A 27,870-nucleotide genomic window follows, 5' to 3' on the forward strand; every position below is an offset into this window, starting at 1 on the left:
GCCGGGCCGTCAACTGGAGACGTGGAGCAGGTGTCGGCAAAAACACAAAATCACTCTAGTGAGGCAACAGGACTGAACAAGGAGCAAAAAAAAAAATCAAACCTTAAACAAAGTAAGAGACAAGACGAACTGACAAGAACAAAGGAGACGCAGACAATATATACACTCAAGGTAATGGGAAACAGGTGAAACCAATTAGGGCGGGGCAGACAATCACAAAGGTGGGAAACAAGACAAAGACTGGAAGTAGAACAAGACAAGATACACAAGGGCTATGGTTTCAAAATAAAAGATCTACTAACAAAACTTAAACTAAATAAGACTCTGAAAATGTCCACAAGAGTTCTAAACATAACAAAAAGGGCTCAGAAAACAGCCCCCTTAGGGGCTAGTCATGAAACTGTGGGGTCTGTGGTGTCCTGCTGCTGGTTGTGCTGTGGGCGGTGTCCTGCTGCTCCTCTTTTGTCCTGGGGTCTGCTCCTTTTTGGTCTTGGGGTCTGCTCCTCTTTGGTCCTCTGTGGGTCTTCAGTGTGTCCAGACTGCAGTGCGCACGCTGCAATATTATCTCTCCATCAGTTTCGGGGTCCTCGGCCTGAAAAACCTTGAAGACCCCTGGTTTAGAATAATACTAATTTGTTTTAAATTTCTATTTGAAGCTGCTGATATTCATTAGTAGTAGTAGTTATTTTCATAACCAAAAAAATACAGTAACTGTAAAAATACATACGAAAATATTGCAAGGTTCAAAAGTTTATCTGGCTATTTCCACTTGGACATGACAGGTGGAGTATTTTGGAGCTGTGCGTCTTCATGTTTGAGTTCAGGTTTTGGACTGTAGGAGGCAGCGACGTGTCCCGCAGAGTGTGGACTTCCGGGAAACCAAAACGGACGAAGAAGAGAAAGGAGGCGGATGTGACGTCGTGATGTTTGCTGTGCACAGTTGGTTTACAAACAAGTGAGAGCTAGCGAAGAGACGTTAATACAATATCTCTTTGTTTTCACGTGTTTATCGGCAGACTTTGGTCGTAGCTGTCGTGTTTCTATGGGTGCTCACGGGGTTTTGGGGAACGAGCCCGAGTCCATTGACTACTCGGTGCACGAAGCCTGGAACGAGGCCACTAATGTCTACCTGCTGGTTATCCTGGTCAGCTTCGGTCTGCTGATGTACGCCAGAAAGTAAGGACAGCTCGCACTTTCAGTCAACCATTCACTCTTTTGCTCAGCTTATCATAGACAGAGGTATAACGCATGCGCGTGGCTCAGTCAGTGAGTTTTCTTTACTACGATTCACGCAATAATACGTTTGAAAATTGTGAATTTTAATGTTTTCTTGGTTACAGGCAAGTTAGTATATTTTAATATCACATGATTTGATATTTAAATAACATCTTTAGTATCTGCTGCCAGTGTCGGCATCAATTTAATCTTTCAAACCTGCTATTACAACTGAATTTTAACTTCAAAATTTAGTTGACCAACGCCTACGCAGAAATGGCAACCTCCTTTTAAAGCGTTATGGCGAAAATGCGGTCTTATTGTTTCTCTTTATTTATTTCTGAAACAAGAAACAAGAGGAAGATCATGCGTATCTTCACTCTGCCCCCAACCGTCGGCAGCAGCCCGGAGCCCAACTTCTACGACAGCCTGCAGAAGGTCCGCCTGCGACAGCAGCTGGAGATGTACTCTCTGGGTGAGTGTCAGAGCAGATTTGCACAGGACTAGAAGAAGCATGAGAAAGAATGTTGGTTTTATCAACTTGGCTTCAGAAGGGGCCACATTAAAGACAGGGTATAATTTTCCAGTTTAGAGGCTTCACACATCCGTATTAAGTTTTTTTGTAATCCATAAGTAATCTTTCATCTTTTCCTATTCTACTGGAGAAAAGGGATATATTAACAGGCACCACAAAATGTTTTCTGCACATTATGTTCAGTAGTTGCAGTGCACTCATGTAAAGACCTCACAAGTGACAAGTGTTATATATTTTTTAGTTTAATGGTGTAGTTCTTGATCACTCTGTGTCTTATATTGTCATGCTGGGTGATGTTGGAGTGAATTAAACTCCTCTGCTGTCTTCAACTCTCCTGTCATTTGCCTTTTAGCCAGAAAATATGAGCAGCAGCAACAACAACAACAAGGCCAGACAGACAGTGTGCAGCTCTCCATGGAATGAGAGCAGGTGGGCACTCGTCACTGTGTGTCAGAGAAACACTCCTGCGTCTTCAAGCCATCTGTACATGGATAGGAAAGGACTTGAATGACTTGAATGTCGTGATCAGAGATTGTGATTGGTCCTATCCTGGCTGTTTCCTGTTTGGCTTCTTGAACAAGCCTTGTCTCCATTCGCCTTCTGTTGTCTCTTTTTTATGTGAACACATGGAGCAGATACAGTTGGAGGGATGAATAAAAGCCAGGAGCTCTTCACAGAGCGTGGCATTATGCAGATCTGCTGTAGCATACAGAGTAATGACACTAACATAGTGTGAGGAGTGATAAACCTGTAACTGCAGCAGATGTCACTGAGGTATTTTCAGTATGGCAGGAGAAAAAATCCTTCAGATTTAACATAAGTTCTAGATTTTTTTTTACTTGTTAGTCGTAATATATATTTTTTGTGTCAAGTGGTAAAATTAAAATTGTCAAATGTGAAAATAAAGACATGTAAACATTGAATTTTTCAATACTGTTGAATTTTTAGCCATGGCACATGTGTGATGTGGGAACCAGTTTGCATAATTATAGATTCTGTATTTTTCAGTGAGGAGAATGAGGAAAACCATATCAAACACAAACTGTTATTCAGATCAAGAGTGTTTTATGTCTTCACACATTACATTCATCCACTACTTTGGTTTGTGATCAGATACTAAAGACAGCCGTACTTTGCTAACTAACAAATGTTAGCATGCTAACAGGATAAACGAGGATTGTAACATTATATCTGCTAAACATTAGCACGTTAGCATGTTATAGTGAGTGTATCTGCATGCTGTTTTTAGTGTTTAGCTCAAAGCACTGCTTTGTTTAAGTACAGCCTCACAGGGCTACTAGCATGGCTGTAGACACTTGTTTACAAAAATCCCATTAAATCCCATTTATTATTTTAATTCAGTGGCATCAGATATCCTAAGAAGGGCACAAACTGAATTAGCTAGCTATCAGGAGAGATACACAAGAAGTGTGTAGAAGTTAGGTCACAACTCTTACAACCATGTCTGTTCCTTCGTCAACAAATCAACGTGTCACTCATTGTGCTCAAGAAGAAGCTCTCAAAGACCACTAGCCGGGGATCAGGTTTTATTTATACCGCTCTGTTTGTCAGGGGTCAACTGAAATGTCCCCCGTTCCATCCAGAGCCAGGAGGTCCCTTTGTTTTACAGTGTGAAGTGACACAACACGTCAGCTGATAACAGAAGCAGGATCTCAGGCATTCAACAGATAAAACCCTGGTAATGAACTGATCAAAGAAACAGCACAGTGATTCTCAGTACAGTAAAACAGACTCCAGACGAGGAAAATGGTTCTTCCAGAACAAACACTTCCATCAAAAAACAAGCCACGCTGCCACGCTCGCTCTCATTTGAGGGAGTTATTTTCTCTCTATGGTGGTAATCCTTACACTAGATTTCTTTGTGAGCCAAACATCAGGTATAAATGGAAAACTGCCATTATTTACAAGAATCTTGTACTGTTGGATTAATATTACAGCACATGGTTCCACTACACATGAATATTAACAGCTGATAGCTTCAGCAGTGTAAACATGACCATGGTGGATGCACCTCTTTGGAAATGTTTAATTTCCTGCATGAGATGGTTAAAGCTTGGCACCGACATTTTTAAAGGAAATTATGCAAAATGCTCCAGGCATAAAATAAATTGTAAAAAGCGAGTTCCCCTGCGCCTCTGCTCAAGTAAAGACATTACACAGTATAAAAATAACACATTCTGAAACTAAATATAAAATCGCAATTATATACAGAGAAAGGCAGGCAGTCAGAAAACAGCAATCAAATAAACTGTTCACTCACACAGTGCAGCAAGCTGATTTCTGCATAAGTAAAATAAAGTTCAAGTGGCAGGAGTAAGCGAAATGCTCATCTACAATGCAATGTGCTTTATTGAACAACAAACCCTCAGTGTCGGCCATGATGGCAGACATCCACGCTGTCCACAGAGAGACGGCTGGCGTACTGGGACCTCCAGTCTCGAAGGAAGAGCTCCTCCATTTGGCTCTGCAGAGTCTGCTGGCCTTTTCCAACTTCTGAGCCCGTCTGGTTCACAACCAAGCCCACGCCGGCAGTCTGAGTGAAGTAGTTCTCTGACCAGTTGGACGTCCCTATGGGGACAGAGACAGTCAGTCTCAGGGAGGTAAAGTAACTCAGTTTATAGAGTGGCTCTGGTCATAGTATTATGGACAGTATATCAAGGGATTTTTTAAGTCCATTTTTTGTGGTTGGATGAAGAAGAGCTGATAATTACTTTATAAAGTAGCATAAAATGGAAATAATAGAATATAAGTAAACTCCAAATGTCTCAAGAGTCAGTGTTCTGAGTCTGTCACATATTAATGTGTGAAGGGTGAGAGCAGCAGTCATAACATACCTATATAGACCACCCTGTCTGTAACCATGTACTTGGCGTGATTGACTCGTGCAAAGGGGATCTTCATCTGCTCTGCTGTTGAAGGCACCGTAAAGATGTTCTGCAAAGACACAAAATAAAGAAATAAAACAGGAGCTCAGGATCCATCATCATTCTGTTAAGTGCACTATGTTTCAGCCATTACGGAAATTAAATCTCAGAACATACTACGTCAATGTCACACTTCAGCGGAGGCCTATCAAGCACCAGCAGGGACTGCAGGAAGGTGAACATGGAGGCAGGGGAGTGCTCCCAGCAGCTGACCATCAGTCTGACCTGCACCCCACGGGTACAGGCTGCAGCGCGCAGGGCGGAGTCGATGGCGGGCCAGAACCTGAGAGCAGGACACCAGAGCACAGTCTGAACTCTTCAGCATGGGAAGCTTTGCAGGAGACAGATCAGTACTGTCGATATACTGTATGTACGTCTGCGGTGCTTCAGGGCAGATGAGGGAAATACAGCCAAGCAGGAAAAAGACTCATTATGTGAGTAACTCATGAAGAGGAAGCTGAGGAAAACACATTTCAGTGTGATCCACATGTCACAGAGACATTGTTAAAACAAGTGGGGGTTTCTTTTCTAAACAGTAAATTTTGAACACCAAACACATCACAGCTGGATGTCAGGGTGATTGGCTGAATTCCAGTTTGGCAAGTTTTCAACATTTCAATTAAAAAGTTTCCAGTCAGCAGGTATAGCTGCTCTGTCAGCCAATCAGGGTCCAGTGCTGTGACTGCTCCACAAATGCCCGTTTACTAGTCCACTTTACATTAGTTTTTACAGTCACACAGTAGAATGTTTCTAATCAAATGATATAATAATAGTATAAGTCGTCACACTGAGCTTTAATGCATGATTTTGTTTTTGAAATCTGTATGTCTGATGGTGAATCTGCGGGATTTTAACAGTGCAGTGTGCAACACTGGTGGCTCTGAGTGTACCTGAGCGGCTGTGTGAACTCAGACAGAGGAAGGTAGTCCATGACAGAGATGTAAACAAATTTCTGGGCATCGCCAATGACAGACAAGATGGTGGAGAGGTCGTCAGAGCGGCCTCGGGCTGATATTTGTGGAGGGGCACTCTGTAGGAAACAGACAACGAACAAGCAATAAGGGTCATGGGAGCAGAGAGAGAGAGAGAATAGGAATATTTTACAGTCCTCCCCTTGTCTAAAATGTGGTAAAGACTCTGATAGGTTTGCCTAGAATACTGACAATGCTAAAAACAAAACATCCTGACACACGGGGAGAACTCATCAAGATGTATTCAGTTTTCAAAAAACTAAAACCAACATTTTTGGTTGCTTTTCCTTCCAATTCCATTATCACACCTGATAATAAAAATTTAAGTAACAATGAATAAAACTGCCATCACTGTATTCAAAGGGAATGATGGTAAAACAAACAATGTGGCACTGGGAACATATTTGCATTGGGTTTCAGTATGATGTACTGTGAAGACTGTATGTTGAAGCTGTCACTGTGCAACAAAATCAACAGACTGCTGCAGATACTGTAGCAGTCACTGTAGTGTGCTTATGCTGTCAGTGTACAGATTTCTAATGTAACTGTGCCTTTTTTTAAATTTCATTCAAACATTACCACAGTTCAGTTCATCTGTCTGATTAATGAGCTTAAACCTGACAGGCTCCTTAGGTTTAAAACAGTATTTCCCCATTCCTGAGCTATTAGTCAGGGTTGACCAGAGCTGAACTTACAGACAGGTAGACCTGAGCAGGTACTCCATTGAACTTCAGACGCAGAGGATTCTGGGAGCTGGACAGGGCAGAGAGGCGAGCAGGCCAGTACAGGGGCAGGGAGCCATTGTTTGCACCACCGATGCTCCAGTACACCCCAAAGATCCGAAAGGCATCCTGAGCCAGGCAGCTGCAGTCCTCCACTGACAGACCCACTTCCTTCACCTTGGTTGAACAAAGACCACTGAATGTATTAATGCTGCTGCAGCCACACACACGAACACACAACAGCTGTGTTACTGAGGGGATCATCTGGGGCCTGATCCAGAGAAGATGTGCAGGCTCTGCAACATGTAAGCATCAGTTCAGCAGCTGATAAAGTTTAATTACATGATTAGTTGTGCAGCACTCCTTCAAAGTCTATTACACTGAATAATACACCATCAGTCTTAAAACGTCTTAAAACAGGTCTGTAGGTTTAGAGCCTCCAAATAAAAATGCCTCTCAGCTCTTTCAGAGCTTTTACCTGGGAGTCAGCCGCATGCTATTACTTGCTTGGGACATCATTTCTACAAATCTACTGGACAGTAATTTGATCTGCAAATGGACAGTGATGTAAGTCTCCCTCCTAATGCAAAAGGTCATGTGGGGTAACCACTGAACAGAATGACTGCAGACTTCAGCCTTGCCCGCATTAATGCAGATAGGTTTGAAAATGCACAGCGTTCTCTCTGCTTTACCTGACTGAGAGAGCGCCAGTCCATGTTGGCACTACCCAGGTAGAGGTGCTTTTGATCCACCACCCACAGCTTGGTGTGGATGATGCCTCCAGTTACAGCTTTGAGGTTTACTTCTCTGACTTCTGCACCTGCAAAAACGCAACAGAGAGATCAATCCAGAAACTTTCAGCCTTCGCACACACAAAGTTCCCAGTTCTTTATCTTGGTTTGAACACCATTATGTGCAAGTACTAACTGAATACTAGCAACAGCATCAGCAGAATCCTCTTAACAGTAAACAGTTCTCTTAGGTTGCACTACGTAAATTCAACAATGTAAACACCGATCTGTGGAGTCTATGTTAGTGGGGATGTGTGGGGATGATGGTGTACCTGTAGCAGCCAGCTCTGCTGTGTCTTGGGTTGAGGTCTGGGGGGCGTTGACAGCAATCTGAAGTTTCACGCCTTTCGATTCAAGTTGTTTCAGGTGTTCAAAGACCTCTCGTCCCTGCAAAACACACACATCAAAGGTTAAATGAAAAAAAAAGTATTCAGTCACTACATATGCAGCGCTACATCATGAGACTAGGACATGCCACTGTTCTGACCTGAGAGTCAGAGGAATCAGTAAACTCCAAATCGCTGCCTCGTAGTGAGAAGTAGAAAGCAGCAATGTGGACGGAGCTGTTGGCCTTGTCAAGCAGATGCAGCCAGCTGTTTGCAATGCTCTGTCTGGAGGAGGGAGAAGCCTGGTAGAGACCCACGGGGATGCTCTCCACCAGATGCACTCTGAACAGGGGACAGGGTAACCCAAGTTACACCAGGCTGGTTTTGTAACGAGTCCTGATAATGTCAATATCACAAATTCTTATTTTTCTCCAAAGACCAAACTTTGTTGACATTTCTTACCGACAATCAGTGCTACAAGGCTCTGGTACCAAGTCAAGGCCCTCTAGCCACTGTAGCTCCAGCTGAGCTGTGAGCTGGGCCACAGACATGGGAAGCCCATAGTGCCACACGTGCTGACCGAACCCTCCGAGAAGCAGCAAGGCCATGGGCAGGAAGCAGAAGAGGGTAAAACTGGAGCATCCTGAGCTCTGCAAAGTGATGGAGGTGGAATTTTAACCAACCAAATAAACAAATGAGAGAAGCTGCAATCACAGCTTTGACAAGAGCCTGGGAAACAGCTTAGGACTGTGTTGCATACCACAGCTGTTACTGCAGGGTGTGGAGAAATTCCTTTACATATGACAGACTCTGTTGAGACCACCAAGAAAACAGCATGACTGATATCAGAATCTATTAAGTAAGTACAGCAACATAACTCACCTTGGTTGTCTTGCTTGATCTGGCTTTAGTGGGCTTCTCTGGTGCTACAGAAGAGGTGGATTCATCCAGACTGGCTTGTATCTCTGCCAGTTTCGAAACCTCTGACTGGCTTACATGTGGTTCATGGTGGTCTTTCACCTCTCCTAAATCGTGGCGCTCAGACCCCTCACCTGTCAAATCCTCCTCACATTCAACGTCCGATGAAGATCTGCTATCCTTTAATTCGAGTATGTTCACCGGCTCTGTTTCCCACGGTGGCTCTTCATCCATAATGGCATCCACTTGGCTGACCTCCGTTGTCTGAGCACTCTCTGCAGACTCAGACGTCTTGCTGTCTCCAGACGCAGTGAAGGGAATCCTGCCTTTAACCTCAGTGTCATGCATCTCTTCCGTCCCGTGCTCTTGCTTTTGGCTGAGGGAGCCCTCATGAGGAAGGTGACCTACAGGGCCATCTGGTGTGGAATCAGCTTCTTCTTCTGAGGGTTTGCTCTTGTCTTGCTCTGGTAAATGTTGCTCTGACTCGTGTCTTGGTCTTAGGGCAGGCCTGGGGCTTGCAGTCATGAGGGGATGCTGCACAGACTCAGACAAACTCCAGCTCTTGGGTGCAGTCACTTGGGAGCTATGAGCTGATGTAGCGGCTTGTTCAGTGCTGCTGAATGGAGAGGGGGCTTCGAAACCGGCTTTGGGGACTCGGACTGATGGCAGGGGGAGCGCTGTTTCTCTGACATCGGGTAGTTTGGACTTTGAAGCCTCCACGCTTCCATATCCTGCTTTCTCATGAGGCTGAGCTGCATGAACAGGGGTATCTTTTTTGGGAACAGGCACCTCCGTGTTCTGGCTTGCACTGGTGGGTCGTTTATGGAAAGTAGGGATCCGAGAGACGGGTTTCCCACTTTTGCGGTTCATTTCTTCTTTCTCCTCAAGCTCTTTTTTCGCAGCCTTGTCCTCAGCTTGTAGGCGGTCCAGCACAACACTACAAGACTTCAGCTCCTGAGGAAGACAGAACCTCATTAGTAAAAGCATACATCCTTTGTGTGAATTAAAAACGTCTATAGCACATCTCGGTACACGCACACAGCTTTTAATCCAGTCAGTCTGAACAGACTTATAACAGCACCTTTAGCTGCCTGTACCATCTGATATAACTTTAAAAAGTCTAGCAGTTAAACATCAACAGTCTGGGTACTGGTTATCAACAACTCTATAACACTGTTGAATACTTGGAGAGGCTTCTGTAGCATTTTAAGAGGCAGAATAGCCACACCTATTCAGATATTCAAATTAGCCCTCCTGACTCGTACCCCTCCGCATGCCTGCCACAGATGTTGGTATGGGTGTCAATATTTGTTTGTGGACTTGACACGTGTGTTGTCATGGCTACAATATCATTCAACTCAACATTCTAATGGCAGTTAGAGACAATGCTAATGTTCAGAAACACTCTGATGTCCCATGGCAACCATAGTTCCAAACCAGCGATCCAGGACAGTTCGTCAGGGCGTGGCCACGCTAATGACTTGTTTTTATGTCTCACTGTCTAACTCCATAGGCCTTTGTCTTGCAAGACATTTTGGCATGTCACAGTAGGAAATGCCACTGAAATGACAGTCATGGCTTACTGAGTCATCATTAATGTTATTAGTAACAGCTGTGCCTCTCCTACTATGACAAGTAAAAATGTGGGCTGAGAAAAAGGCTGATTAAGCCCAACTGATACAGACTGATGCATGGCTGATGCCGATTGTTTTTTTTTGGGCAGATAAATTTCAACATTTGTTAAAACTCCATCAGATATTAGCAAACAGTCTTTTTACATTAACAAACATTTTTGATCATGACATCTCAAATTTGATTTTTGCCCACGTTACCTGAAACACATTCTGGCATTCATGTAACTGCAATTTCTCATTATCCCTTTCTATATGTCAGCCTTGCTCTAAACTACTACATACTGCTACTACATTTTATGAATTTCACCATTTATGTTAGTGAAGCACTTTACCACACCTGTTTTGAAAATGGCTATATATAGATATAGAAACTTAAAGCCTGACTGAGTTATTCACAGGTGCAACAGTAACAGCAAATAAGTGTGCAATATGACAAAAAGGAATTCCAATAATTATGTAAGATGTTACAGGCTGCTGCCTTACACTACATTTGTTTAAATTCATTCCTTTACTTAGTCCTCCAGGAAGTCTTTCTATCTCCACTCAGGATTTCTGGACCTCAGCCAGAGAGACCATGGGGTTCTTGGTCACCTCTCTTACCAAGGCCCTTCTCCCCCGACTGCACAGTTTGGCTGGGCCTCCAACTCTAGGAGGAGTTGTGGTTGTTCTAAACTTGTTCCATTTAAGAATTATGGAGGCCAGAATGCAACAGATTTTTTTTGTAGCCCTCCCCAATCCTGTGTGTGAGCCCTGCAGGCAGTATCTTTGACCTCAAGCTCTGATATGCACTGTCTGTTGTGACACCTTATGTAGGACAGATGAGTGCCTTTCCCAATCACGTCCAATCAGTTGAATTTACCACAGGTGGACTCACATCAAGGTGTAGAAACATCTCAAAGGTGATCTAGAGAAATGGGAGGCACCTGAGCTTAAGTTTTAGTTAGTTTTTCCTTTTTATTAAACCTGAAGACAATTCACTTTGTCATTATGAGGTACTGACTGCAGATAGATGAGGGAAAAGGGATTTTGAACAATTTTGAATAAAGCTGCAGCATAACAAAATGTGAAAAAAAAATGGAGTCTGAACATTTTCTGAATGCACAGTATAAACACACACACAAACACTCCAGTACTGATTGAGCTCTCCTGTTTAAATACTCACGGCCTTACTTATAATCTGTACTTCTCTTGAAGCAGAGTAAAGGAGATTGAGACACTTCCGCTCTAGGGTGACAATATTTCCTGGAGATGATTACATGCTGCTGCACACACACATACACAGCATTACTTCTCTCACCACTGTATAAATAAGGCCACACCCATGCATCCCAGGCAGGCTCTGCTTTTCCCCTTATCCTGCCAATACAAAATAACATGTAAGAGCAAGAGGTGCGTTTGTTTGAGTTGTCTGTAAGGTGAATTATTGCCTACCGTTAGTTCTGCCTCCTCAGCAGCTTCCTCCTCCAGCTCAGCCGGGGGACTCTGGTGTCTCTCCATCACTTGGCTCTGGACAGACTCAGAGTCTGACTCATCTGACTCCTGACAGGACCACATCGGTTACACTCACGGTCAATAAGGAGCATGCAGCATTGTAATAAAGCACTAGTTATGCATTCCTGTAAGACTTGAGGACGTACAGTGTGAAAATTAACCATGCCTGTGGCAAAAGTAACACAAAAAGGAATTTAAAATGTAAACGTTTTATCACCTTCTTCACAAAGAAACGTCGTCGGCGTGAAAACAAACTTACCATAATAGAGTAACTTGCTAGGTAACAAGTTTTGGCTATGCGCAGGGGTTCAGTCTCACGGTGTAATTTTTCCGCTCTTAACAGTTATGCTAACCAGCTAAGCAAATATTAGATAAGCTAAAGTGGTAGTAGCATCAAATATATGACGGGTTAAAGCAGGCTGGAGTCTATATAATCCTTTCTTGAGTATTGTTCTCGGGTTAGCCAGCTAACGTCGCTGCCACTGCCGTTAGCGAGCCAGCTACGTGGCTGACTGTGAAGTTTTCAGCAGCGGAGGAAGAGGAGGCGGAAAAGCTGAGTAATAAAAATACCCACCTCGTACGTAATTCTGCCGTGCAGGCGGGTCGACCTTCTCGTTTTTGCCCGTCCTGTGTCCGGTAACTCTACCTCGCTGGCCTGACTCTGGTGGATGGACTTTCTGGATCGTAGCACCATGGGCATCTTGAACCTCTTTAATAATGCAGCACCTTCGTGACACGAGATTAACGACGAGCGTGAAGAGCAGTGCGCTGGTCTGATGAGAGCCCGCTGTGGTAAACGGCTGATGCCGAGCGGTGGCCAACAAAACCGGCCACAGCTGCTAGTTACCGAGACACCTTTCCTCGGTCACCTATACGTAACCTGAGCTTTAAGTGTGATTTGTAAGCGCCGTTCTTCCCGAGACAAGTAAACAAGAAATTGAAGAAACCGCGATTTCCCGTCGTCGCTTGATTGGCGGTTAGAATCAAAACAGTGGCTCCGCCTATCAGACGTTAGTCAGGTCAAACACGGAAGCCGGGGATTACCGTCGTCCGCTACATACGCTGGAGCTTCATGTACACCTGAAATAAGGTCTGCTATTATCGTTTAACGATTACTGACAGCATAAACGTGTTGTGATTTCTATGAGCAGACATAGCGTAACTTAGCGACTTCTCGAAATAGTTTGCATTCACGTCAGTTAGCAAAGTTAGTTTCAGTTAGCTTAGTTAGCCGTTGAACAGTCTGAACGGACCAGCAGCGGTTGTTTATGTTCCAAAGACATTTAACTGGCTGGGTTACTGAGTTTCAGAGGTCACTATAATATAGCCAGTGGACATGAACACCTGTACAACGTGATAACTAGTCTATATAGTCTATCATATATATATACATATATATAATGAAAATGACTACGAATGTGTGTCACCATAATGTGACTGATGTATTGTTATATAATAATGTAAGTTGTCTGCAATGTATGTGTATCATCTGACAGTGTGAGTCAAAACGTGACATTGTAGTTACAGTGTCATTCACGGTAAGAAAACAGGTCAGATTTCTCACTGTGTGTTTTCTGAAATACATCACAGCTCAACTGTAAGTGAAAGTGTTAGTTTGACTTCCCTTCACTGTCCAGCCCGACGAAGAAAAAACATCTGATCCTCAAAGCTGAGGAACAGAGAATACATTGCTTTTTTGCTTGGGGAAAAAAAAGACTGAAACAGTAAATTAATTATAAAAATAATTACCAATTCATTTTGTGTCAGTTGAGTAATAGATACATTACCCAAACAGTGCAGCTCTAATAATTTTCTGGGTTTTTTAGTGGTTCAGTCATGCATAGCACCGCTAAACAGGCCCTGAGAGATGTGGGAGAGATAAAACGTGATAAAACGTGATCATTTAAAACAGTGAAACCTGAAGCATGTTTTGAATGTGGTGCTTGAATGCCTGACACATAGGCAGTGTTTCCAGACAAAGTTTATCTTGTGATTTTTTTTTTCCGAGCTCAGAGTGCACAGTGTGTAGAAATGGGAGAAAGTATTTCACTGTGGTAAACAGGAAGTTTTATCAATAGTGGCTTGAAGGATATTAAGGTACATATGAACCTTTCCCTGTAATTTCATTGAATTAACATGTATAAATTGATGATGAGTTCTTGTTCCAGCGTTCAAAATAAAATGCAGGGATGAATAATGGGCGGGGTGGATCCTGTGAAGTAATGAGTCTGATGCCTGTGTGTACAGGGTGGAATATACACTTAGAACTGTGGACTGGCACAAGCTCAAGGTGTTTTCGTCAAGACCTCCTGACCTCTTCTGATTTTGTTTGTCAGTTTCAGGTCTCTCATGTAAACCCCTCAGGTTGAGAGGAGAAGGTCAGACAGTGTCTCTGTGATGATGGACAGTTGGTTCTGACAGTTCCCCAATGGAAGCTCCAGCCACAGCTGCCCCTCCTCCCAGCTCCCCCACTCCACCTCTCCCTGTCCCCCTTCGTCCGGCTGTGGCCCTGTCGGTCCAGCTTGGCTTCACCATCCTCTACACCGCTCTGTACGCCGCACTCTTCCTGGTGGTGTACGCCCAGCTCTGGCTTCTGTACCTCTACAGACACAAAAGATGGAGCTACCAGAGTGTTTTTCTGTTCCTCTGCCTGCTGTGGGCCGCCCTCCGCACCACCTTGTTCTCCTTTTACTTCTGTAATGCCCTGGAGGCCAACCACCTACCTGTTACAGTCTACTGGCTGCTGTACTGCTTCCCTGTTTGTCTACAGTTCTTCACGCTCAGCCTTATTAGCCTGTATTTCACTCAGGTAAGGCTGGGGAGAATGGAGCAGGGATGGAAATGGACAGAATGATTGTAAGAAGGACTGATCAAGGCCACTTTTACATAATCTTTGACCAGGAGAGTTCCTTTCATCAGCTGTGAACCCAACAGCTATTTAAATGAAACCTTGTGCAGTTAGTAGTTCCTTTAGACGCACTTGTAGTATTTCCTTTGCTTTTACTTTCATTCATGAAGTCCAATGTGTCTGTTTACTATGTAGCATATTTCTCTTTTGTCCCACAGGTGTTGCTCAAAGTGAGGGGGACTTATAGCTCAGCAGGGGACAGAAAACTGTAAGTTACACCCCCCCACAGCAGAAAATTTGAAAAGATCTGCTCGTCCTTCGAGAGTGATACTGTATCAAGCTTTGGCTCTGACACATGAATGTCATGATCCAGCCTCCGACACACCTTATGGCTGCAAATTCATTCTCTCTCTGGCTTCCATGTCTTCCTCAGGTGGTTGGCTCGGTGCATGTATGGTGCAATGAACGCCGTCTTCCTCTGTGTCAACGTGGTTTGTGCGGCTCTTGGGGACCGAGGCCGTGGCGGGTCAGGGGAGCGGACCTGGAACCTGGTCCTGGTTCGGGTCCTAGTCAATGACTCGCTCTTTATCCTGGATGCGGTGTTACTGGCAGCTTTGTTGTTGCTCCTGAGCAGACACTCGCACTCCACCAGCCCCTACCTGATCAGCAAGGTGCGCTCAGCTTCAGTCCACACAGCAATCAGCTTTAGTTAAAGGGCCACCCCACCTGTTTTCACACATCAAGCTTAATTCACTCCTCATGATTACTCCTACTCATCCTGTGGAAACAGGTGTATTAAGTCTTTTGTGGCTCTGGGGGAGCTTTGTCAAGGTTGCAAAAATGACCCAGATGACATCACAATGACATCATCAGGGTAGTCTCATCTTGGGCTTGGAGGCTACACGTTCATAACAGAGCTGTGTTAAAAACTGGAAGTGTGGACTTCGGAAGACTTGGGTGTTTACCAGGGAGGGAGGGTCTAATGAAAGGCAACATTGAGTTGCATTATGGGAATTGTATGATATAACGTTAGACATATACTAGAGAGTAAAATTAAAATTCCGATATTGCTGCACCTGCTGCATCTGGTTTGACCATTCTTATATTAATGCAACTCTTTCTGAATGTGCCCCTTCAAACATAAACCACTTCTTACCCTCCTCTGTGATTCTGCCTTTCCTACCTGACCAGGGGACCACCGTGTGCCGCACAACAGCACTGGGCGCAGCAGTGATCTTGTTGTTTGCCAGTCGAGCCTGCTACAACCTGACAGTCCTCTTCCTGTCCCAGGACCACTGGGTGGAGTCCTTCAACTTTGACTGGTACAACGTCTCTGACCAGGTAATCATATAATGTTTGGGTCCAGCCAGTGTAGCACACTGGTCAGTCTGGGTCACACTGGCAGAAATGGCTGTCGGATGGTTGATTGCGGTAAAGTTAACAGCCATGGCCAGTAAAAATACCAGTACACTATTAGATAATCCTATGTGTGTGTGTTTGTTTGTAGGCTGACCTGCGTAATGAACTGGGCGACAGCGGCTACCTGGTCTTCTGTGCCATCCTCTTCATATGGGAACTGCTCCCAACCAGTCTGCTCATCCTCATCTTCAGGGTTCGACAGCCCGCTCAGGAGGTAGTTAGTGTGTCCCACAGGCACCGAACTAAACATTAACCAAAAAAGAAATTTAAAAATGAAACGTGACACAGGGTGTGTCTTGTTGAAGCAGGAGAAGTAATTTCAACTCGTGTTTTTTTCTGATCCTCACAGACCAGCAGCATGGCCATCAAAAACAGGGTCCTACCTCATCCGTATTTCTTTGATGACCCTCAAGGCAGCGATGAGGACACCCCTGTTCCCTGGGCACGCAGTTCACACACACAGTCAGGGTACGATCAGTAAAACCATGTTACACAGGCAATCAATCAATTAGTCAATTAACAGAATATTAATATAAAAACCAGAAGCTTTTGGTTTTGGTTTTGTTAACTAGACAAAGCAATGAAATCACTAACTAAACTGAAAGTCACCGTAGCAGACTCCTCCCACTCTGCACAGTGGGTACAGCTGTCATCTTACGTTCTTCTTGTCACTGTTTCAGATGGTATGGAGCAGAGACCGCTCCTCTCCTGTTTGCCAGCAACCCTCCAAACCAGAACCACCAGCACCACTCGTTCTACTCCACCCCCCAGACCTGACCCTGACTCCTGTCCACCATCAGTGTTGTGGTTTTCACTTCAAGGACAAAATACACACACACATAGCAACCAGCCAGTAGCCCCTCGCTCGATGAGCAGTTTTTGCACTGAAAACCTCAGGAAATCATCACCAAACAGGGAATATGCACCTTGTAGTTTTTGAATGGAGAATAAATTAAAAATATTTCTCAACTCAAAGGGAACAAACTCAGAGGGAAAAGTCCTCCTAGATGTGAACGGCCAAACAGTTATACTGAGGTTTAGCCACAAGTTGTTGGCTTGTTTTAACTAAGCTATTGATCTGTTGATGATAAAATGGTAAAATAGCTTACAGTTCCTTAAAATGGCACATTTAGCTTCATTAGCATTCCTTAATAAATGAATATCTGTAATGCTACCTGTAATGAGCTCACAGCTTGTGATAACCATTGGTAACAGGCATCAATGCTATTTTATAGTTTTGTATCGTTTAAATGAAGGTAACTTTTCTCTTGCACTGCTTCAGATATATAGGAAACAGACTGAAATACAAATTAACAGCAGTCTCTTTTGGAATTTTATGTTTATAGCAGAGTTTTGTTTCTTTAAGGCCACTAACGTCTGACACCTTTGATAAATAATTCCATCCCAGATTCTGATCCCAGACCTGCATGTCTCTGCAGGTATTATTGGGTTTTTCTGTTTGGTTTTTGTTAGTTCTGTTTATGGCCAGTGTCTGCTGTTCTCTCTGATTGTATGTCACATTTGTAAAGAATGTCTTCATTTAAAATTTTTAAAACTGATTTGGATTCTTCTCCCCTCTGTGTATAATTTTATTGTGATGTAAGTTTAATTTATTTTATAACTGTACTTCTACCTTGTAATTGCAGCTGATTATCACATGGTATTCTCCTTTATGTCTTTACTGGAAAGAGGCTTCCTCATAGCAAATCACTCACCTGTGGCTTTGACTGCACCACATGACTGACATTTACCATGTAAACAACAAACCAATAAAAAACAAACAAAGAACTTGTTCAGCCTGTTGCTAAGCAGAAAATATATGAGGGAGACGAGCTGTGCCTGCACCTGTTCTTACATATTTTAATCCATTCACAACAACACATTAGTCTGTGACGTGATAATTACTGTGGCAGATGACCTGTCCACTCTCATGTCTTTCAGGATATCAGGATTTTTATAGGACTATAGGACTTTTTCTAAGCTGTCAACTCCTGAAACTTCCCATTACTCCCGCTCTGCTTGTCATCAGCTCTTTCAGTGACAAACCTCATGCCACCTGCCTGAGTCCTTTTGTTGACCACAAGAGATGGTGAAAGGCTCAGTCAAATAATTCCCTGTCTGTCTGTCAGTCTATCTATCTGTGTCTCCGCCTGTCAGTCTACCTGACTGCTTGGGAGTCAGTATATCTGAATGCTGGTCTGCCTTTCTTGCTGTCCACTTACATCTCTGCCTATTTTTTCTTTTTTGACTTTTTAAAAAAGTTTCAGATTCAGGCTGCAATCACGTTTCTCCCCCTTCTTTGAGAGACGTGGGGGTGCCATCTTTAAAGCCTGCTGAAGTTACCATATATGGTACCTTGCCCCGTAAAGGGTTAATCTTATGAATGAATCTAATGATACATAAAAATGTAAACTTAACTTAAAAGGACTTGTACATGCTAAATTAAAAGTAGAGATTTTGTGATCAAAAGCCCCAGAACAGCTTCTAAAGGGACCTTGTCGTAGGACTGTTTTGACAACTACTATTTCAAAGGTCAAGAATGAACTTTCACTGTCAACAAAACAGGGTTTATCCAGCAAGCAAACGTTTGCATTCCAGACTAACCTAAAAGAAGCTTTGTATGCAGTGAGTGATAGTTTGAATTTAACAGCCCAATCTTTAATTCACTGGCAACATTGAAGCACTGCAACAGAGAGCCTGCAGAAAAGTGCTCACAGTTTATGAGCTTCAACACATTTCACCTCTGTGGTATCAGCATACAAACTAATGTGTGTGTTGTGCCACTGCCGTTTCAGTCAAACAGTTTATTCTGCATTATGTACAGATCATCCTATTAAAACTCTTTATACAGTATGTACACATTCAAATAAATCAGTATGTTACGTCTCCAGTGGCAACGTGGAGAAATCAGGAAACAGAAGAATGATGCATGTTACAGGAAAAAAAAAAACAGCAAACAGGTTCTTTTGATTTGAATTCACTGGATCGGACACTGATCCAGGTTCTGTGTAACATGTCGATGTGGTGAAAGGGACCACCTTTATACTGAAAAGGAAGGTGAATTAAACAAAAATCAAAGTGCAGGCAAAGATGTCACTGACAGTAAAACTACCACACACAAATCCAAATACCATCTCTCGACCAAATATCTGGGCTTCAAACGAGAATTCTTCTTCCACCTGATTAAACCTACAAACAGCTGCAGAACTCTTATTGCAGTAGTCATTCTCAAAGGAGAAAGGTGATGAAAACAAAACAAAACAAAAAAGGTCACGCTATTGCTTTCTGACACAGAAATGGTGCAGATAAGCGGTAAAGATCACTGCGTCTCCTGGCAGCCTGAGTCCAACTCGACACAGTTAGAAACCTGAGCCTGTGGGAGGCGAGAGCCACGAGGAAGAGAGGCAATGAAGAACCAAAAGCAAAGATCAATCTGCTCAGAGTTCCTGTTGGTCCAGAACGATATGTCCCGAGTCAGCACACACGGATCAGTTGTCGGGAGGGGGTGATGATGACGACGATGATGTTGCCGATACCAGCTTACGAAGGCGACGGCGCCTCAGCTCGGCGGCGTTCGGCTCTCCATCCTCGTCCTCCACCACTCCTTCATCCATCTTTTCTAGTCTTTCCGTGTCTGAGGCAGCAGAGGTGGAGTCAGCGGGCTGGGAGGAGACCGTAGCTCCACTCGCTTTATCAGTGGCAAAAAGTAAATATGATCAGGTCACGGTCCAAAGTGTCTGTTTCAGTTATCTTGGCTGTGTTCACAGGTGATGTGTACTGTCAGTTTACTTACAGCTGGGAGAGTCCTCCTGGCCGGGGCTCTCTGTGCTACTGCCGGCTGTGGGGGGTGAAGCAGTGTGGTTTGTCGCACTAGCTTCTCCAGCGCTGCCCTCAGCCCGAGGAGGGCTGTGAAAGAAACAACAGTAAGAGGACAATGAAGCATTGAACTGAAAATGACATTCTCATCTGGAGAAAATGAGACACAAGAGCCATGTTCAGTGTGTTTGCTTAAGATTTAATCCCCTCCAGACAATGTGACCACTTGTTTGTGCCTTCTAACTTAAATCTTCACCAAAAAAAAAAAAAACAGTGTGAAGCTGATTAAAAGCCTGACACATACCATCAACTCTTAACTGAGCTGCTGTGGTGAAATTAATACAAACAAATGCAGCAGTATGAGTTTGATGATTTTAGTTTAATTTGGCAGAAGAATCAGTGAGGTGTAGTTACGTGAGTGTGGCGACGGTGCTGAGGTAGTGGTGGATGTTGAGCATGGCGGCGTCCAGCAGGGTGTGGATGTTTTGGAGACACTGGAGTCTGGCCTCGAGGCCCCGCCGGCCCTCTGCCTCCAGCTCCCTCAGCTCCTCCTCGGACAGGCGAGACAGAGACGGAGGAGGGGGAGGCATCGACGACACTGGAGGAGAGGAGAGGATAAAATAAACCTGACTGCAGCTGAGATCCTTGCATGTGTAAACTAGATGAGTGGGAGCTGCAGGGAAGTGTTTACTGTAGTTAACTATAGTTACCAATTAAGCTAAAGCCTCTGTGGCTGGGATCTGAGAAGACTGAAGAGGCCTCGGTCTGCACTCTAACTCTAACATGATCTAATTCAACTCAGGCTGAGACTGAACATTAACAATCATTTCAACCTCAAGAATTAAGATTTAATCATGATTGTCTGACTGACACTCTCAAACACAAACTTGGCAGTAAAGGGGAAGTAAGACAACATTATTATGACTCATCCACGTGCAGCTGCACTTCCTCTCTTCTCTGTCTTTTTATAACAAACACAGAGAAGAGTGATTTGTCATTACGTGTTTATTCATTTTAGTTTTCAAGGCAGTACTGAGTATTTGTGCTTACCAAAGGGAGGAGGTGGTGGCATGGGCAGCCATGGTGTAGTGGGGAAGGGAGGAGGTGGGAAGGAGAAGGGGAAGCCTGGGATTGTTGATCCCGGAGCAGCAGCTGCTGTAGAGGTGTCTGCGCTCGACGATGTGGGCTGGCTGGTACCTGATGGAAACACACACAGCACTGACTGACCTGGGTATATGCAAAGTCCTCATGGTGTAAAAAAAAAAAAAACATCAATACAATTACAGTTATCAGTAATTATTTCCATCTGAGAGTGCACAGGCTCGTGCGACCACAGTCATGGAATAATAATGACTCTGATTATCTGTATTTGATGAGGCAGGACGATGTGTCCTTACCAGCTGCCTGTGTAGCTTCTGCGCTGCTCGGTGGAGCATCAGCAGCACCAGGAGCTGCAGCTGCTGCAGCAGGTGGAGGCACAGCAGGGAAGGGACCCCAGAAAGGGAAGATGCCAGGGGGAAAGCCTGGTAACATGCCTGGAGCCACTGGAGAGGAAACAGAACCAAAGAGATGCTTAAGAATGGTCCAAATGTGTATTTACCAGAGGGTGCTTCAAAACATAATTAACACTCTCTGCACAGACGTCGTTATTACCAGCAACACTTGCTTGATAATTAAGCCAAAAAAAGAGAGGTGGAGGACAGAGGTGATTTTATGAAGTGCCATGTAGTGACTATATAGAATCAAGATTTTGGGACTAATTACTCAAAACTCAAAGCCAATGTGTGTAGAATTTAAAGATGTCTGACTCTGGCGCCCCAGGGTGGTACTGTGTAAAAAGACACGGGATGAATGGGCTGAAAACAGCTCACAGACTGACTAACATTATTCACAGGACTGTCTCAGTTTTCTACAAACAGAAAGTTGTGAAATCTGATTAATTTGAAAAATATTACAGTACAATCTGACAGTTGGCTTTAAGCCCATAGATGGAAATGTTTTTCTGAGTTAAACCGTCCTCACAGCAGTAGGTATGAAGGTACATTATGTCTGCAAAGAAGTTAAATGTAGCCAGGTGAAATATTCTCCTCTCGGGTACTGCAGAGTGCAGTATTGCATAAGTTGCTTCAAAGGAATGTTTCTGCTCTGGTCTACTCTTGCACAGTTGCTGTTTTACAGCTGAGGGCACCCACATGACAGACGCTCTGCACGGCTAACACTTGGTTTGGCTCTACGTGGTGCTGATAGCAGCAGTAACAACATGGGGGTTGTGTTTGTGTGTACTGGTTTTTGATCCATACCATTAGCAGGCGGGGCGGCGGGGGCATTGGCAGGGGCTGCTGGAGCAGGGGGAGGTGCCTGGGCTGGAGCAGGAGTCTGAGTGTTATTAGAAGCTCGGAGGACGTCCATGCGACAGGTAGGACAGGTCTGCTGCCTCTGGAACCAGGACCGTAAGCAGCTGTGGAGAGGAAAGGAAGGTAACACAACATTATTTAAAATACTCCAAGAACAGTTAAGAACGTTTAACACATCACAATACCAATGGTTCGCGTTTGAAGTCATTTTTAATTTGCCACACTGACTCATTTTCTGTTTTAAATGGTTTACATAGTGAGACGCCGACCATGTCTGACATCCAAGTTGTTTTGTTTGTTTGCAGTCTGGAATCTTTCCCGCTGAGTCAGGCTGTTTACCACAGGACTTACCTGGAGTGGAAAATGTGATTACAAGGTAGTTTCTTGGCTCCAGTGACCATTTCCTCCCGACAGATGATACAGACGTTGTCGGAGGCCTGCAGATCTTCAGGAGTAGCATCAGGGTATCTGAGCCCGGGCAGAAAGGACAAAAGAAGTGACACGCAATTCAACTACCACTGACTAAATACTGAAGTGCAGCCCTGAAAGCTGATCTGAAGAGACAAGAAACAACAAAGCAACAAACAAACAAAATGTGGACAGCAGACAAATGATATGGGTTTGCTACAACTTGAGTAAGAGCATGCCAAAGTTTCTACGTAACAGTGTGCATATTTAGCTGCAGAAACATTAACACAAAACAGAGAATGGACATTAACTGGCATATGGAACACAGTCCTTGTCATTAAATGAAAATTGAACTCCCACTTGACCATGTTTTGTCCAACAAAATAAGATAAATAATATGTAAATTAATAAAAAAAAAAAAAGATGCACTGGGAAATAATGACTTTTGCAAATACAATGCAGCGCAATCAGGAAAGGCTTAACGTCACTCACAGTGTATTCATGTTGCGGATGGCTCTCCGAGACATTATAGCATCTGTTACAGCTTTCTTGAATTGCCTTATAGGGAAACAAAACAGCACAAAACTTGAAACATTCCATAAACATGAAACTGAAATATCTAATTTAAAAATGATCATCTTATTCCAAAAAAATATTAAGTATGGAAACATATCTTAAAATTTAAAATACCATCATCAAAATGAAGGAAAGGACCAATCAAAGAGAAATAAAAGGAAACTACACTGGTAGAAGTAACAACAGCATCATAAAGGCTCTGACACAAACACAGACACAATAAACCTGCTCACCTCATGGCCAGATACATGGGGCGAATGGCAAACAGGGGGAAAGTGTGGACCTTTATCATGATGGTCATGAAGGCAATGTACAGGAGCACTTTGATGAATCCTGGTATAAAAACATCACACACCGTTTGAATCTCGCTGATATCATTTCATCATTTACTTCACATGCAGGCTGTCTGGTTGAAAACAGCATCACGCTTTGAGCTCCAGCTGAACACGGTACCTGTGAAGAGCTCAGTATAGAGCATGTAGACGGCCTTGTTGTCCCAGGGATTCTCACTCTGCAGGTCAACGGTGTGCAGAACGTACTTGATGAAGGTTGTCAGCACCATAGTCAGCAGGATGGCATACTGATGAGCACACAGAGGAGAGAAACCTTATTTAAAAGAGGGTCTAGAAACACTGTGTATGCATATTAGCATGTCAAACCACATAGGGACACAAACTGTAACATGAAGTATGAAAAAGATTCTGCCAAGTAATGTGGCAAAATAAAAGAAAATCCTTTTTAAGTAGGAGGCACGGTTCCCATGTAAAAACATCCTTTTCTCTCAAACTTTGAACCCAAACGTTTAGGAGTACTGATTTATGGCTGGTCTGACATTTTGGAGGACTTTGATTTACTATTCCTGTGGTGTAGGCTAACTCAGTCACCAGATGAAACCCATAGTAAAAAATGACAATAACTAAAGAATCAGCCTATCACAAATGAATGAGGGATTATTTTGTTTACAGTTAGAAACAGAGCTTCAGTTCAACTCCAATCATGTATGACAAACCTCAAATCCAAAAACAAGCTGGACTGAGGCTCCTCTGGTAATGATGCTGTGACAGGCATGGTTGACAAACAGGAAGTCCAGGACACCCAGCAGTCCCATTAGTGCTGCAGGACATAAAGAGCAACATTGAATAACACTTCTGTGAGGGGCTGCAGTACCTGCTGAACACGCAGGTCAGAGTAAAATTGGATAAAAAGTACCTTTGTATTTGCTCAAAATAAACAACTAACTGTCCCAAATTCAAATACAGTAAACTGTATGTAATCAAATGGCCCCTTTAATCGGTGCTACTCTCAGGCTTATGGTCTGTTAAAGTTATTCTCATGTTGCAGAGCACCTGGCCTCATGTGCAAACAGAATGATTTGCATACAGTTTCATTTAGCGAAAAGGCGTGTTTCATATGTACAAGCAACAGAAATGAAAGAGAAACAGAAAGGGAAGTGAAAGTTAAAAAGTAAGAAACGCCAGCACACAAGGGCGGGAAGAATGATATCGGATGTGGCTTTATAACATGTACTTACATAGGACTCTCAAGTGAAAAACCCAGGAGATGTTAGGACTCCGCTCCATCTAACAGAAAACCATGGAAATAAACATTATTTACATTTTACTTAAAGCACACAAAGTCATGTATGTCTATTCAATAACTGAATGATTGATTATTATTCCCAATGATAATTGTATCAATGCTTCCCTAATAAAGGAGCACAGAAATCTGTAATATGTTCCAGTGTACTCGATATTTGGCTAATTACTGCCGTCTAGTAAAGTTAGTTTGGTAAAGCTTCCTGCACTCACAGCGTCCTCACCAGTGAAGCAATGCTTTTCACTTGCTCAAATAGTTTTAGCTAAAAATGTCACATAACAATGTTTGTTCAACCCTGGTATGCAGCCATAGCCACACACCACCTGCCCAATCCTTTGTCCAACGTTCACTTTCTACCTTTAAACAATGTATTGTATATGTTGTATATCTGTATACAGATACAGTGGAGGGAGTATTCAGTGCACTGTGTAAGTTGAGGAAGCTGTTTCTCCATCATCACTCACAAAGTCCACCCGGTCCTCAGCCAGCCAGTGGAAGCACTTAAGGAAGAGCAGGAGGGTGAAGAGGGCGACAAAGCGAGGGGAGAAGTCATCCCTGAATACAGTGAATGCCAGGCACGTCTCAGTCACCGCGTACCACGAGCGCTCGATGAGGTGCTGGTGGTAGAGGTGGATGACAGTGCAGAAAGAAAATAAAGTTTGAAGGGATTCATCGTTGTCATTTACAACACAACAGAGATTGTGCATTAATTACAAAAGACAATGTGTGTTACTATCAATTAAGTGAGTAATAAACATAAACAGTTTACCTCCATTTCTGCAGCCCTTAGCTGTCCAAAAAAGACCTTCCTCATGAACTTCCCCAGCAGAAACACCAGCACAAAGGCCTGAATGTACAACACCTGATAACCAAACCAAACAGAAACTAAATGTTGATTTGTCACAATGTCACTGATACAGCCTTTGGAGAAATACTGTCAAATGCAAAAATATTACTATGGTTAAAATATTCAAACAATTTAAACCAAACTCAAACTAAGCTTTGATTTTAGCACTGCCCTTACCGCCATGCTGGGGCTGCTCTTGGTGAGGTAGACCACCGTGGGGTAGAACTGGTGTTTGAGGAAGTAAGCGTGTGCCACCACAGCCCCAGTCAGAGCCAGACTGGTGACAGTCACCAAGGCTGCTCGCACCATTCTGGACTCAGCTACAGATACTGTGGAGGAGAAACAGATGAAGGGAGACAAGAAGAAGAAGGATGTTGCATGTGAAAGCTGACTGATGTAGCAGAGCAATATGCAAATAAAGGGTGGAACTATGATGGAAATTGTGTGATATCTCGGCTAGGTTCATTTTATTCAGACAGATTTGGACAAAAAACAAGTTTTCTTTTTTAAATTATAAATGGTCACAAAGCTTTGACAGTCTGTCAGTCATCCATTAAGAGTTAATTACTCTGCAAACATTACTTAGAAAAAGAGAAATAAGGCCATACAAGGTGTTTTTCCATTGCTTTTCCACCAACCAGGAAAATGACCAAACCTGTCAAATAAATATCTTTACATATCGATGCCAATCACTAATGCTTCATTTTGCAAATATGAAGGCCAGACCCAGTAGAAACAACGCAGTTCAAAACAATGTGATTTGTTTGCTGCTGACTGAGGTAACACTATTTGTGGGAGTAAATGTGTTTAATCTCATCTTAATCTCACCAAATAAATAACAGAAAGGATTTCCTCCAGGGCGTTACATTAACCACACCAACGTTTTCAAGTGTTAACTACACACAGCAAATACAGAAGAAAACCTTTAGGGCTTTTTGAGTAACATCTGTTGAGAAAACACATTCAGCTGTTAACCTGCAGATGAACCAACGTGTTGACTTTGAGACTGGATCCCAAGTCTGAACATTTACTGCAAATCACATTTTGAAATTAACATTCTGATTAGCACATTTTCATTAAACGTTAAATGACAGGACATCATTTTGTACAATATTCTGTTTCCACTAATTTGTGCATGACAGGCTACAACTGACTAAACTTAAATTCAATAAATCTCTAGACGACAAAGCTGGAGTACTAGATGAAAATGGTTAGTGGTTTTAAATTAATGGACCAGAGACACGGAATATAACACATCAATGCCGGTAAAAATGTATAAAGTTAAATTATTGCTTTCTTGGTTTTACAGTTCTTCTACAAAGAAGATACGCAGCAACGAACATTTGAATTAACACTGTGTACACTCCCACTACTGCCGCATCACTGACTCCTGTACAACATATCTCATACTGAAGCAACATACCAAAACTATATAATCTTTTAATTCCGCGTATGTTTCACTAGCATTTACCTTTCTGGTGTACAGGCAGCTCTTTCAGCTAACTGAGCCCGCTAACATTAAAGCTAATATGGTAAAATTAAGTCTCAGAAACACCAACTAGCCTTAGGACAGCTTTCGAAGCAAGAGAGATACTCAGCCTTGCAAACGCTGGCTCGTAACATAGTTATAAAAAAGCTGAGTGTATAGCTATTTGTTTGTATTAGTAACGTTGCTTTACTCCAGACACTACCTAACTGTCAAAGACAGGTAATTAGGTTAGTTAGCTGGCGTTAGCTAACGTTAGCAAGCTAACTGGTAACGTTACAGCTGCCACCACTCTGCGGGACTTACCAACTCGATGTCTGCGGAAGACTAGCTCCTCGGTAAATAAAACGGATGTCTCCTTGCCTGCTAGGACCTCTATATTTTTACCAGCTACTCCATTTCGATGGTTTAACAGCAGCCTCTCTGTAATATTTATTACCCTCACCCCTGTTCGTCTGGCTACGTGTTTATCTTTGGCTTGCTCCTTGGGAGCCACCTCACATCCGGCTGCTACGGTAATATGACGCAAGAGCAATTTCATGCATCACTAACATGTTGCCTGTTTTCTGTCACTTAGTTGGTATGAAAACAGTCAGAAACATGCTTTGTCTTATATATTTGGTGAGGGCTTAATGTTTGCGTTTAATCGCCTATTTTCTGAGTTGTATCTGTAAATGTAATTTGTTGTATTTTATTTGTAAATGTTAAGGGATCCAGCTTTTAGGAGATTTACGGTAAATAAAAAACGTGGACCAATAGGAAGTTGTCTGACTGGCTCCAATTCGGCGTTACATTAGATTATACTGTACAGTATGTCAGAGTGGGAATAATGCTCCGACCGCAAGTGAAATATATTTAAATATGAAATAGGAAAATATGGGCACAAATCAGTCAGGCTTAAGAAAATATTATTTAAAAAATAATTTCAAACATTTATCGTTCAGCCAAAAGACGTGAGAGGTTTGCTCTTGT

At 43.1% G+C, this 27,870-nt stretch overlaps 4 protein-coding genes across 6 annotated transcripts; 2 read left to right on the forward strand and 2 right to left on the reverse strand.

Moving 5' to 3' along the window:
• Nucleotides 1–887: 887 nt before the first annotated feature.
• Nucleotides 888–2,673, forward strand: smim19 (small integral membrane protein 19). The gene is made up of 3 exons (XM_041048804.1): nt 888–1,176; nt 1,566–1,690; nt 2,103–2,673. Exons 1-3 carry the CDS (start codon nt 1,043–1,045, stop codon nt 2,171–2,173), a joined length of 330 nt encoding a protein of 109 aa, XP_040904738.1. The 5' UTR covers nt 888–1,042; the 3' UTR covers nt 2,174–2,673.
• Nucleotides 2,674–2,804: 131 nt separating this feature from the next.
• On the reverse strand, nt 2,805–12,502 carry pld7 (phospholipase D family, member 7). 2 transcript variants are annotated; one of them, XM_041048797.1, is made up of 12 exons: nt 12,123–12,502; nt 11,489–11,596; nt 8,388–9,377; nt 7,968–8,155; nt 7,667–7,847; nt 7,452–7,566; nt 7,081–7,208; nt 6,362–6,565; nt 5,586–5,725; nt 4,813–4,978; nt 4,606–4,705; nt 2,805–4,339 (listed from the first exon to the last, which is right to left on the reverse strand). In XM_041048797.1, exons 1-12 carry the CDS (start codon nt 12,246–12,248, stop codon nt 4,137–4,139), a joined length of 2,649 nt encoding a protein of 882 aa, XP_040904731.1. In that variant the 5' UTR covers nt 12,249–12,502; the 3' UTR covers nt 2,805–4,136. The 2 variants fall into 2 exon arrangements, with proteins under 2 accessions (XP_040904731.1, XP_040904732.1); XM_041048798.1 differs by lacking the exon at nt 12,123–12,502 and adding an exon at nt 11,808–12,057.
• Nucleotides 12,491–16,931, forward strand: gpr137 (G protein-coupled receptor 137). 2 transcript variants are annotated; one of them, XM_041048800.1, is made up of 8 exons: nt 12,491–12,638; nt 13,885–14,357; nt 14,615–14,664; nt 14,830–15,067; nt 15,588–15,737; nt 15,904–16,029; nt 16,165–16,283; nt 16,496–16,931. In XM_041048800.1, exons 2-8 carry the CDS (start codon nt 13,977–13,979, stop codon nt 16,590–16,592), a joined length of 1,161 nt encoding a protein of 386 aa, XP_040904734.1. In that variant the 5' UTR covers nt 12,491–12,638; nt 13,885–13,976; the 3' UTR covers nt 16,593–16,931. The 2 variants fall into 2 exon arrangements, with proteins under 2 accessions (XP_040904734.1, XP_040904735.1); XM_041048801.1 differs by having other exon boundaries at nt 12,565–12,638; nt 13,891–14,357.
• A 1,312-nt stretch (nt 16,932–18,243) lies between these two features.
• Nucleotides 18,244–27,384, reverse strand: syvn1 (synovial apoptosis inhibitor 1, synoviolin). The gene is made up of 16 exons (XM_041048849.1): nt 27,205–27,384; nt 25,590–25,741; nt 25,335–25,427; nt 25,030–25,182; nt 24,501–24,549; nt 23,979–24,082; nt 23,423–23,549; nt 23,203–23,302; nt 22,886–22,951; nt 22,337–22,453; nt 21,932–22,089; nt 21,029–21,175; nt 20,682–20,828; nt 20,046–20,229; nt 19,609–19,721; nt 18,244–19,503 (listed from the first exon to the last, which is right to left on the reverse strand). The coding sequence occupies exons 2-16, from the start codon at nt 25,719–25,721 to the stop codon at nt 19,304–19,306; spliced, it is 1,890 nt and encodes a 629-aa protein (XP_040904783.1). The 5' UTR covers nt 25,722–25,741; nt 27,205–27,384; the 3' UTR covers nt 18,244–19,303.
• Nucleotides 27,385–27,870: the final 486 nt, after the last annotated feature.

Source organism: Toxotes jaculatrix, chromosome 10 (genome assembly GCF_017976425.1).
Source record: "Toxotes jaculatrix isolate fToxJac2 chromosome 10, fToxJac2.pri, whole genome shotgun sequence".
Taxonomy (NCBI): Eukaryota; Metazoa; Chordata; class Actinopteri; family Toxotidae; genus Toxotes; species Toxotes jaculatrix.